The sequence below is a fragment of the Molossus molossus genome, unplaced genomic scaffold (genome assembly GCF_014108415.1).
Source record: "Molossus molossus isolate mMolMol1 unplaced genomic scaffold, mMolMol1.p scaffold_m16_p_11, whole genome shotgun sequence".
Lineage (NCBI taxonomy): Eukaryota > Metazoa > Chordata > Mammalia > Chiroptera > Molossidae > Molossus > Molossus molossus.
This window is the reverse complement of record NW_023425346.1, coordinates 43,428,921-43,441,334: the sequence shown is the minus strand read 5'-3', so window position 1 is coordinate 43,441,334 and position 12,414 is coordinate 43,428,921. Positions and strand designations below refer to the sequence as shown.

The following is a 12,414-nucleotide window of genomic DNA, read 5'->3' as shown; positions in this document are numbered from 1 at the left end:
ATGATAGGGACTTCATAAATGTTTGTTATGTAAGTGAGTCCATGAGCAAGAATAAATAAAAAGTAATCGTAAAATTTAGTTTACTACTCCTTTATAGCAATTCATCAACTATATGGCAATATAGAAATATTGATTACAAATGACAGAAAAAGGTAAATTTTAGAAAGTTATTTTGAAAAATCACTGTGTTTGAATGTATACATATCCTAGAAACACATTACAAAATGTTTTTATCCTCACCAAATAGTATATAAATCTAGGACTATACCTAAAGGCTTTTATAATGTTTGCCCTTCCTTTTAAAAAGCCCCTTCATTCAATTCTCATATAATATCACCAGTCTGGGCACAAGCCAGCAATCAAAAAGAAAGAAAGAAATTACTTTTAGATTTCTATTGTTTTCCTGATGACACACAAATTATGCTACTGTTTTTCTTTAAGACTGCAGCTGCTGTTGGCTCTGAGTCACTATTTACTATAATTACTGCCTTCAGAGTTCATTCTGACCCACACCCCATTATAAGATATGCCCAGGCCAGATGAGCAATTTCAGAAATTAGCATCACTCATGGATACTTGCAAAATCAGGGCAGTAGAATGTTTTTCTAACAGCATGAAAATTCTTTAGTATGTATTCACCCTTCAACAAAAATCCTCACCTGGCTGTTTCTCGCCACTCAGCATCCTCACCTTCACGCCAGCAAATCTCATCCAGTTCTGTGAAAAGGTCATGAGGAATGTGTTCCTCGTCATCGTCCTCAGTTCCAAGAATAAACTGTACCCGCTGTGATGGGGTGTCTATGGAAAATCAGAGACATGAACATGCATTACCATGACTTCAAGCTTAAAATGTCTCGGTCACCTCCCTCATCACCACTCCAAACTCATGCCTCCCTGCCTCCACTACAACACTCATCTAAAGTAAACTTGGGTAATTAAAACTAAATTTAGCATAACGTTAAGTTTAGCATAATTTAGGAGCATAAATATGTAAAATAGTAAGTACATAATGTATAGATATTATCAAAAATCAAATCAAATGTGATGATTATTTTGGATTATTTATAACACTCATGAAAACTACTTCTATTTCTCTGTCACAAACACATACACACATCTCTCATCATACATGCTATATTTTATGGAAATTTTCAGAAGACTAGACTACGATAAAATTTACTTACACTAAAACTATGCTGAATATAACTCACCAAAAACTCCTTTGTGATATTTCTTTGTAGTCACACCAAAGCCCTCCCTCAACCCCTAGCTATGTTAATCTGGTCTCCACTGCTTCTAGTTTTTCCTTTACCAAAATGTCATGTAAGTGGAAAAATATGATATATAACTTTTTGAGGTTGTAGTATTCCCTTAGCATAAAGCCTTCGAGATTTTGAAATGTATCTGTGTCACTAAGTGTATCAACAGTTCACTCTTTTTACTGTTGAGTAATAGTCCACTGTAGAAATGTACACAGTTTGCTTAAGAAATGTACACAGTACATCCATTTGCTGAAGGATACTTAGGTTGGTTCCAGTTCGGGGCAATTATGAATAGAACTGTGATAAGTATTCTTCTGTGGGTTTTTTAGTTGAACATATGTCTATATATCTCTGGGTAATCCTACCTAGGAGTTTAACTTATGAAACTGACAAACTGCCTTCCAGAGTGTGCGTCCCAGCAGCAACGTATGAGAGCTGCACTTGTTCCGCATCTTAATCAGCACATGGTGTCAATTGTTCCTTAGCCATTCTATCTAGTGATATCTCAATGTAGCACTCCTTTACCTCTCTCGTGTCTACTGCTGACAGTTTGTCATGTGTTTACCTGTCATCCATATGTCTTCTTTGTGACATGTCTGCTGAAATATTTTGTCTATTTTTAATTGGGTTGGTTGTTGAGTTTTGAGAGCTCTTTATAGATTCTTGATACAAGTTTTGTTGAACATGTGATTTGCAAATATTTTCTTTGCTTTACAAATAGAATTGTTACCCTAAACTTCATATGCCATTAACTTACTTTATATCTGAATACAGTTGAACTGGGTTATGTTGGTGTGAGGGAAGTTGGGGAACTATTTAAAATAGAAGACATTCTATCACATTTAAAAGATGATGAGAACAATCCAGTTGAGAGAAAGAGATCATTTAGATTACAAACTGTATAAGTTTCCAGGTGGTAGAGAATAAGAAATAAACATAATGAAAAACAACAACAACAACAACTCCCTTATTGTATTAAAAAGGGCAAAAAGGAAAGTTGCAGATATAAGCCTATAGGTCTATATATTTAATAGGAAGAAAGTTGAGTGAGTTTTTTCTGGTGATACATTTTCTTTCTGAAGTACAAAGCATCTGCTAAATGATGATGAAAAGGGGAATGTTGGAGAATGATGAAAGTTAAGAAAATTCATCTTCTAAAAACTCAGAGACATGCAATAGAATTGAGAAGAGGTGTTGAAACTCCACTTAAGTCATGAGTTTAAATGGTTACAATCTGCCCTGTTGAATGACGATGTCCCATAGAGCATGCCTACTTGGGGAGGAAGGGAGGAAACCCAACATTAGTATGGATTTTAAAGTGAGGGTGAAGGTATGAATAAAACTATAACAGGGACCTAAGATATATAGAATATTAGCAAAAGTATTACTAAAATTACAAGCTATGAAATCAGACAGAGTAGGATAAGGAAATAAGTAAAGATTATTACATGGATAGAAAAAAGTAGAGCGATCAAGTAGTTGTGCAAGCAAATAAGAAGAGAAGCTGTGGTAAGAGAGCAAGGTGAGTGCATTAGTGACTTCAGACGTGGAGGAATCCTAGGTGAGCAGGTGAGCTGGGTGCAGTGAAGGAGACGGTCACAGGAGATGGGAAGGTCAAGAAACTGAAAGCCTGATTCTTGGTTGTGTACACAGGCTCCTGTGGCTCGCAGAATTGTTAACAACTACCATGTCACTGTACATTGATATTCTGTATCTACTTTCAAAGGAAGAATATTAAAAAATAGTAGAAATTTCTCATCTTAAGAATTAAATTTGGGCAGATTAGCCATATAAGTGGGAACTTAATAAAGCACATCCCCTGGAGTTTTAAACTACTTAGAGCAATGACTATTATTTGTATAAATATCAAGAGTTTATAAAACTAAGTTTTACTACTTAAGCATATTTCCTCAATCACAAATCTAATTCTCACCTTCACAAAGCAGATGCCCAAGAGAAAAATAAAGATCAAGCTTTCTCTCTCCCACGTTTCCCCAATCTGTCCAACACCACATATTTTAGAAAAGTAAAACAATTTTATGACAATGAGGTATTACTGCTAATTTGAATTGTACAAAAAAGTATAATATTATTATAGTCACAAATTTAATAAAAACGAGGCAATTCTTACCAAAAGAAGGTGACTCCCTTCCATCCTCTAATCCCGAATCTCTCTCTCTGTCTCTCTTTCTGTGTTTGTGACCACGATGCCTATGACGTCGATGGCTTTTTCTTCCTCCCAGGGGCACATGAACTCCAATAAATAGTGTCCGATGACCTTTATCAGAAGTAAAAGCACAAATTAAACTCTAAATTATTCCATATCACAGAAGATGATAATTTACATGCTAATAGAAACTCAATTCAATTCAATCCAGCACATAGTTTTTGTTTATGGTGTGAATAAATCTTAGAGCTTGGCACTGTATTTTGATATACCACAGGTCTGTCACAAACATTTCTGAAGCAGCACTGATTATAAAGACAAAACACTCAAAACAACCCAAAAATCCATGAAGAGAATATATAAATAAAGCAGGGTGTATTCATACAATGGGATACAACGGAAATTTAAAAAATAAAGAAACCTATAGATGTGCACAACAATATACATGAATCTCACAAACATACTATTGAGTTCCCTTATAAAGCTTTAGAAATTGAAAAACTATTCAAGGATATATACACAGGAAAAGAGTGATATACAAGTCAGAATAATTGTTACCTGGTTTCTAACAATTGCTGATTAAAGGAGAGGAGGAGTTATGACAGGGGAGAGTCACATGAGGAGCTTCTACAATGCTAGAAATGTTCTATTTTTTGATACAAGTTTTTGCTTTACAAATATTTATTAACTATACATAAACTTTCTGTGCTTTTCTGTATGCATGCTTCATGTCATAATTTTTAAAAATTTAAAAAGAAGAGTTTCAAGGAGGGAGCAAATATCAAGATTAAGACTAAAAATTAGCCAATACATTTTGGAATTAAAGTTTATCTGTAACCTTCCTGAGAGCATTTTGAGTGGATGGGGGAAAACATAAAAACTGAGGATGTTTAGACAGTGAATATTTTCTAGAGTTGCAAATAAAAGCTTTATAGGGAGATGGTACTTATGCTAAACCTTAAAGACTGCTATGGTTTCTAATAATTGCTGATTAAGACAATCATTTCCAGACAAACAAAGGTAAGGGGCACCATGGGACTTGCTGGAAAGTCCGGAGGGCCTTGTTGGTTGGGTACAGTGAATTTTGCCATTGTTTGTGGAATGTGAATCTAATGGGCCATTGCCAGAAGTAACATCCTAAGAAGTTGCCAAGTCAAGGCTAAATAAACAATCTGAAACCATATCCCAACTTAATCAGGTAAGAAGAAGATACCAAGAAACACAGTCGAACTGATGGCTTGAAGATATTAAATACAAGAACAGGCTGAAGACATTTTCTGAGGCAGAATCTTGCAAGGCTAGTTAAAAAGTCAAGACACATTTAGGTAAATAACTATGAGTGTAATTGCTGGATCATATGATAAATGATGTCTACCTTTGTTAGAAACTACAGATTATCTTCCAAAGTGCTATACCATTTTGCATTCCAACCAGCAATGTATGAGAGTTCCTGTTGTACCACATCCTTGCTAGCATTTGGTTTGGCAGTGTTTTGGATTTTAGCCATGCTAATTGGTGTGTAGTGGTACCCTTATTGTTTTAATTTGCAGTTCCCCAATGACATTTGATGTTGAGTGTTCTTTCACAGGCTTATTTACCATATATATAGCTTCTTTGGTGAGATGTCTGTTCAGATATTTTCCTATTTTATAATTGGATTGTTTATTTCTCATTGCTGAATTTAAGAGGTTTTTTTGGTATATATTATTACTTTTTAAATTATTTTTACTTTTAATTTATTTTACATCTTTGTATATTTTAGATAATAGTCATTTATAAAACATGTCCTTTAGAGTTTATTCTCCCACTCTGTGGGTTGTCTTTTCCTTCTTATAACAGTGTCTTTCACAAAAGCGAAGTTTTAATTTTAAAGATGTCTAATTGATCCATTTTTCTTTCATGGATTGAGCTTTTATGTTGTATGTAAAAAGTCATCACCAAACTCAAGGTCACCTAGAGTTTGTCCTATGTCATGTTCTACAAGTTCTACAATTTTTTGTTTTTACATTTAGGCCTATGATCCATTTTGAGTTAATATAAAGTTCTGTGTAGATTTTAATCTCAATACCTAATTCACTTATTAGTATTTGTCCCAGTCAGTTAGAAACCAATGTTCACACAAAAGCCTGCACAAAATTGTTTATAGCTGTTTTATTGATAATGGTCAAAAATGGGAAACAATCAAGATGTCTTTTAACAGGTAAATGAGTAACTGTGATACATTCATACAATGGAATATTCTTCAGCAATCAAAAGAATGAAACTATCAACCACAAAAAGACATAGAAAAAACAAAAATGCATATTTCTAAGTGAAAGAATCCAGTGAAAAAGCTATATACTATGGAATTCCAACTATATGACATTCTGGAAAAAGTAAAACTAGAGAGGCAGTAAAAATACAAGAGGCTTCCAGGGATTCAGGGTTAGGGGTTAGGGACAAACAGGTAGAATGCAGGGCACTTTTAGAGACATTACACTAGCCTGTATGATACTGTAATGGTGGGTAGATTATACTACACATTTGTCAAAACCCATAGAAATATACAAAACAAAGAATGAATCCTACTGTAAACTAAGAACTTTAGTTAATAATAATCTATTAATATTGGTTCATCAATGATAGAGGAAATTATGTAGAAAGGAGCATATAACTTCGTACATTCTGCACAATCTCTGCAAACCTAAAACTGCTTTAAAAAATAAAGCCTTTTAATTAAAAAGGTCAAGATTCATAGCTACTCATCGCACTAAATAGCTACAGTGAAATTTATTTTATGAGAAAGCAAAAGCATAAATAAACAGGGAATATTTGTGTCAGTGAGTAAGATGCATGTAAGTGGGGAGAGGGCTAGCACTGTGATCTTATGGCCATAGACTTTAGGAGAATTTATGAATATAAGACACCTTCATGATGGGGAGCACTTGAGTGTACACATTTTGGGAAATGGAGAGGAAACAGAGTTGGACATAAACTTAAGTTGATTCAAATGGAACACATTATGTGATTTGCAGTCACTCCCACACTTGAGTTATTGTCAGCTATGCTGGAGTAGGAATAGCTACTAGTATCGTCCCTGCCCAACTCACCTAACATTGAGACACAAAGGCTCAAGGCTGAAGTGTCACAACATGCAGAGGTGTCGCAATCTGGAAGTATGTGGGGAACGGAGAAGAAGCAAGGTTTCAATTGTGCAGAGCCAGAGTTAGTTTCTGGAAAAGTATTCCAAATCTTACAGGTCATATATGTAAGAAGCTTGAGAGACATTTTCTTAAATTTCAAGACCGTCTTGTAATTGTGCATGAAGTTATAAATAAGTTGTAAAGATGCAAGAAAACTTTCTAGACTATCATGAATAGAAATAAAATTTAATCATGATCAAGACTGGATTAATTATTCATATTCTCAAAAGAAAATAATATTTTGAAATGTTTGACATTAGAGCTCAAAAGTGTAGGAGAAAGTGTATTACACAGGTTTGTCAGGCAGTTAAATATATGCTATTTCTCTGAATGTTATAATTTTGTGCTTTTATGGTTTCAAATAAGTATTTGTTTAATATTTTTTTCATTCTAAACTATTCACCTCTGTACCTAATTTATATTCAAATTTTGAATTCTTTTACTCCAAGTACCCTCAAAATTGCATAAATTTCAGGCCCCACAAACTTAAATTTGCCTCTAATACCACTTATATTTGGGCAGCTCCCAATTTTGTATCTTCAGCACAAGCCTTTTCCAAACTCCAAACTGGCATATCCAACTGCTTAACTGACATCTCCAAGACAGGTCCAAAAGACATCTTAAAATCAACACATTCAGGACTGAACTAATCTGCTCTGACCCCAATCCCACAATCCTGTCCATCTCAGTTGACAACAAAACATTTTTTTACTTGCTCAGACCAAAAACCTTGGAAACATTTAAGATCCTTCTTTTTTTAAGCCCACAACCAATCCACTGGGAAATCTGTTGGGACAACTTTCAAAATACATCCAGAATTATTCCACCTATTAAGTCACTTCACCACTCTGGTCAGGGTCACATCATACACAACCTGCACTTTTGCAATAGCCTCCTATCAGGTCTTTTTGTGTATATCTTTAGACCCTACAGCCTGTTCTAACACAGCAGCAGCCAGGGCAGTCCTCTTAAAACCAAGTTAGATGATGTCATTCCTCAACTAAACCTTCTAATGTTACCCCAGTTCACTCAGAGAAAAGACCAAGGGATTCCTAATGCTTTACACGACCCTCTGTGAGCTGCACACTGCAATCCTGTTAACTCGGATATCCTCTCCCGCTGATGTCCCCCTCACTCCCCCTCACCCTTCCTCATTCCAGCCATATGGCCTCCGGGCTGTGCTCACTGCCACCCTGGCACTTACCATACTATCGTTATTCAATCCCTGAAATATTATTCCTACTTGGCTGATGCCTCACCTCCTTCAAGTCTTTACTCATATTTCAGCTTCTCAGGGAAGCCTACACTCAACACCAACATCCTAGACTCTCTGACCCTTCATGCCCCTCATTCTCCTCTATTTTTTTTTTTTTTTACTTACTTACCATGTAAAATACTTATAATGTTGAATGTTCAACTTCTAGTTTCCCCTAAAACTTTTTAAATTTAAGAAATGCAGGGATCTTTGATTTATTCACTAATACATTCCAACTAGCTAGAACAGTGCTTGATAGTTTTTGATGCTCAATAAATTTTTATTGAGAATATAAATATTGCCCTGGCTGGTTTGGCTCAGCGGTTAGAGCATCGGCCTGTGGTCCTGAGAGACCCGGGTTCGGTTCCCGCTAAGGGCATGTACTTCGGTTGCAGTTTGTCCCCGGCCCTGGTCGGTCGTGCGGGTGGCAGCCGCTCGATGTGTTCCTTTCACGTTGGTGTTTCTATCTCTCTCTGTTCCTCTCTCTCCCTCCCACTCTACCTGAACAAAAAAAATGGGAAAATGTCCTCGGGTGAGGATAAAAAGAAAAAAAATAATAATAAATATTTTTTCATTGAACTTTATTTATTTATTTATTTATTTATTTATTTATTTATTTTATTTTATTTTTATTACAGATGTTTCTCCTTTTCTCCCCACTGATTACTCCCTCCACCTCCCTCCTCACCCATCCCCAGCTTTGTTGTCCATGTCCATTGTTCATGCACACATCAATATAAGTTCTGAGGTTTGTCTCTCCCCCACCACCCCCTCTTCTGGGGATTGTCAGTCTGTACCCCACTTCCACTTCTCTGGGACTACCCCATTCCTCATACTGTAATGTTCATTATATTCCACAAATAAGTGAGATCATATGATACTTGTCTTTCTCTGTTTGGCTTGTTTCGCTTAGGATAATACTTTCCAGGCACCTCCATGTTGTCTCAAAGGATAAGAGATCTTTCCTTCTTACAGCTGCATAGTACTCCATTGTGTATATGTACCAAAGCTTTTTTATCCATTTGTCTACTGATGGACACTTGGGCTGTTTCCAGATCTTAGCTATTGTAAATAGTGCTGCTATGAACGTGGGGTACATATATTCTTTCTGATCGATGTTTCGGGCTTCTTAGGGTATATTCCTTTAAGTGGGATCACTGGGTCAAATGGAAGTTCAATTTTTAATTTTTTGAGGTAACACCATATTGTTTTCCATAGTGGCTACACCAGTCTGCATTTCCACCAGCAGTGTACTAGAGTCCCCTTTTCTCCACACCCTCGCCAACACCTGTTGTTTGATGATTTGTTGATGGCGGCCATTCTGACAAGTGTGAGATGATACCTCACAGTTGTTTTAATTTGCATCTCTCTGATGATTAGTGATGTTGAACATTTCTTCATATGTCTCTTAGCCATTTGTATGTCCTGTTTGGAGAGGTGTCTATTTAGTTCCTCGCCCATTTTTTAATTGGGTTCTTTGTTTTCCTTTTGTTGAGTTGTATGAACACTCTATATAATTTGGAAATTAACCCCTTATCTGATATATCATTGGCAATTATGCTCTCCCATACAGTAGGTTGCCTTTTCATTTTGATGATTGTATCTTTTGCTGTGCAGAAGCTTTTTAGTTTGATGTAGTCCCATGTGTTCATTTTCGTCTTTGTTTCTGTTGCCTTAGGTGATGTATCAGTGAAAATTCTGCTGCGTATGATGTCTGAAATTTTGTTGCCTACAGTTTCTTCTAGAATTTTTATGGATTCATGAGTCACATTGAAGTCTTTTTATTCATTTTGAGTTTATTCTTGTGTAGGGTGTAAGTTGATGGTCTAGTTTTATTTTATTTTTTTTGCATGTAGCTGTCCAATTTCCCCAACACCATTTATTAAAGAGGCTGTCTTTACTCCACTGTATGCTCTTGCCACCTTTGTCAAATATTAATTGAGCATATTGCCGTGGGTCCACTTCTGGGTTCTCTGTTCTGTTCCACTGGCCCATATGCCTGTTCTTGTGCCAGTACAAAGCAATTCTGATTACAGTGGCTTTGTAGTATAACCTGAAATCTGGTAATGTGATCCCTCCTACTTTGTTCTTTTCTTTCAAGATTGCTGTTGCTATTCGAGGTCTTTTTTGTTCCATATAAACTTTTGAAGTATTTGTTCTAGTTCTGTGAAGTATGTCGTTGGTATTTTGATGGAGATTGCAATGAATCTATAGATTGCTTTGGGTAGTATGGATATTTTAATGATGTTAATTCTTCCAATCCATGAACAAGGTATGTGCTTCCACTTTTTATATCTTCCTCTATTTCTTTTTTTAATGACCTGTAGATTTCTGCAAATATGTCTTTTATTTCTTAGGTTAAGTTTATTCCTAGGTATCTTAATTTTTTTGCCGTGATGGTAAATGGAATTTTTTTTTTTTTAGTTTCTCTTTCTGTGAGTTAATTATTGGTGTATAAGAATGCCATTGATTTCTTGACATTAATTTTGTATCCTGCTACTTTGCCAAATTCATTTACTAAGTCTAGTAAATTTTTGATGGAGTCCTTGGGGTTTTCTACATATAATATCATGTCATCTGCAAATAATGACAATTTCACTTCCTCCTTTCCCATTGGGATCCCTTTTATTTTTTCTTCCTGTCTGATTGCGGTGGCTAAGACTTCCAGTACTATGTTAAATAAGAGTGGCAAGAGTGGGCATCCTTATATTGTTCCTGTTCTTAAGGGAAATGCTTTTAGTTTTTGACCACTGAGTATGATGTTGGCTGCAGGTCTTTCATATATGGCCTTTATTATGTCAAGATATGATCCCTCTATTCCCACATTGCTGAGCCTTTTTTATCAGAAATGGGTGCTGGATTTTGTCAAATGCTTTTTCAGCATCTATTGATATGATCATATGATTTTTATCTTTCATTTTGTTTATGTGGTGTATCACATTTCTTGATTTGCGAATATTGTACCATCCTTGCATCCCTGGGATGAATCCCACTTGGTCATGGTGAATAATTTTTTTGATGTATTGCTGGATTCAATTTGCTGGTATTTTGTTCAGGATTTTGGCATCTGTGTTTATCAGGGATATTGGCCTGTAGTTTTCTTTCTTTGTAGTGTCTTTTTCTGGTTTTGGAGTTAGAATTATGCTGGTCTCATAAAACGAGTTTGGAAGTCTTCCTTTTTCTTGATTTTTTGAAATAGTTTGAGGAGAATGGGTATTAGTTCTTCTTTGAAAGTTTGGTAAAACTCCTCCGTGAAGCTGTCCAGGCCTGGGTGTTTGTTTGCTTGGAGAGTCTTGATTACGTCTTCAAATTTTTTTATTGTTATTGGTATGGTCAAGTTTTCTATCTCTTCCCAGTTCAGTTTTGGGAGACTATGTGTTTCTAGAAATTGATCCATTTTGCTTAGATTGTCGAATTTGTTGTCGTATAATTGTTCATAATATCTGTTAACAATCCTTTGTATGTCTGTGGTGTCAGTTATTATTTCTCCTCTTTCATTTCTGATTTTGTGTATCTGGGTTCTCTCTCTTTGTTTCTTGGTGAGTCTAGCTAAGGGTCCATCAATCTTGTTTATTTTTTCGAAAAACCAGCTCTTTGTTTCATTGATCCTTTGAATTGTTTTTTGGTCTTTATGTCATTTATTTCTGCTCTGATCTTTCCTATTTCCTTCCTTCTACTTGCTCTGGGGTTTTCTTTCTGTTTATTTGCTAATTCTTTAAGTTGTGAGGTTAGACAGTCAATTAGAAATTTTTCTTGCTTCTTGAGGTAGGCCTGTAGTGCTATGAACTTCCCTCTCAGAACTGCTTTCGCTGCATCCCATAAATTTTGTTGTTGTGTGTTCATTTTCTTTGGTTTCCAGGAAGTTTTTAATTTCTTCCTTGATCTCCATGGTAACCCATTCATTATTCAATAACATGCTATTTAGCCTCCATGTTTTCAAATGTCTTCACATGTTCTTGTTGATATTGCTTTCTAGAGTCATGTATGGTGATCTGAGAAGATGCCTGATATGATTTCAATCTTCTTGAACTTGTAGAGACTTAGTTTGTGCCCTAAAATGTGGTCTATCTTTGAGAATGTCGCATGTGCACTTGAGAAGAATGTAAATTCTGTGCTTTTGGGGTGTAATTCTCGGTAGATATCTATTAAATCCATTTGATCTAGGGCTTCATTTAGAGTCTGTGTTTCCTTGTTAATTTTTTTTCTAGAATATCTATCCAGTGATGTCATTGGGGTATTGAAGTCCCCTGCTATGATTGTATTGCTGTCGATTTCTCCTTTGAAATTCTCCAAAAGATTTTTAATATATGTTGGTGCTCCTAAATTGGGTGCATATATGTTTACCAAGGTTATATCTTCCTGTTGGATAGATACTTTCAATATTATGTGGTGCGCTTCTTTGTCTCTAGTTATGGCCTTCATTTTGAAATCTACTTTATCAGATATGAGTGTTGCTACTCCAGCTTTTTAAAATTTTTTTTATTTCCATTTGCTTGAAAGATTTTTTTCCATCCCTTCACTTTCAACCTATGTGAGTCTTTTTTTGTG

General features: G+C 35.6%; 1 protein-coding gene across 18 annotated transcripts in view; it reads right to left on the bottom strand.

Annotated features, from left to right (window-relative positions):
* SLC4A10 (solute carrier family 4 member 10) overlaps positions 1-12,414 on the bottom strand; it is a 276,010-nt gene that overhangs the window by 135,923 nt on the left and 127,673 nt on the right. For all 18 annotated transcript variants that reach the window (XM_036253310.1, XM_036253298.1, XM_036253312.1 and 15 more), the window contains exons 3-4: positions 3,394-3,540; positions 660-798 (exon numbers count right to left, since the gene is read on the bottom strand). In XM_036253310.1, coding sequence (XP_036109203.1) covers positions 660-798; positions 3,394-3,540 — 286 coding nt within the window. The remainder of the gene's footprint in view (positions 1-659; positions 799-3,393; positions 3,541-12,414) is intronic.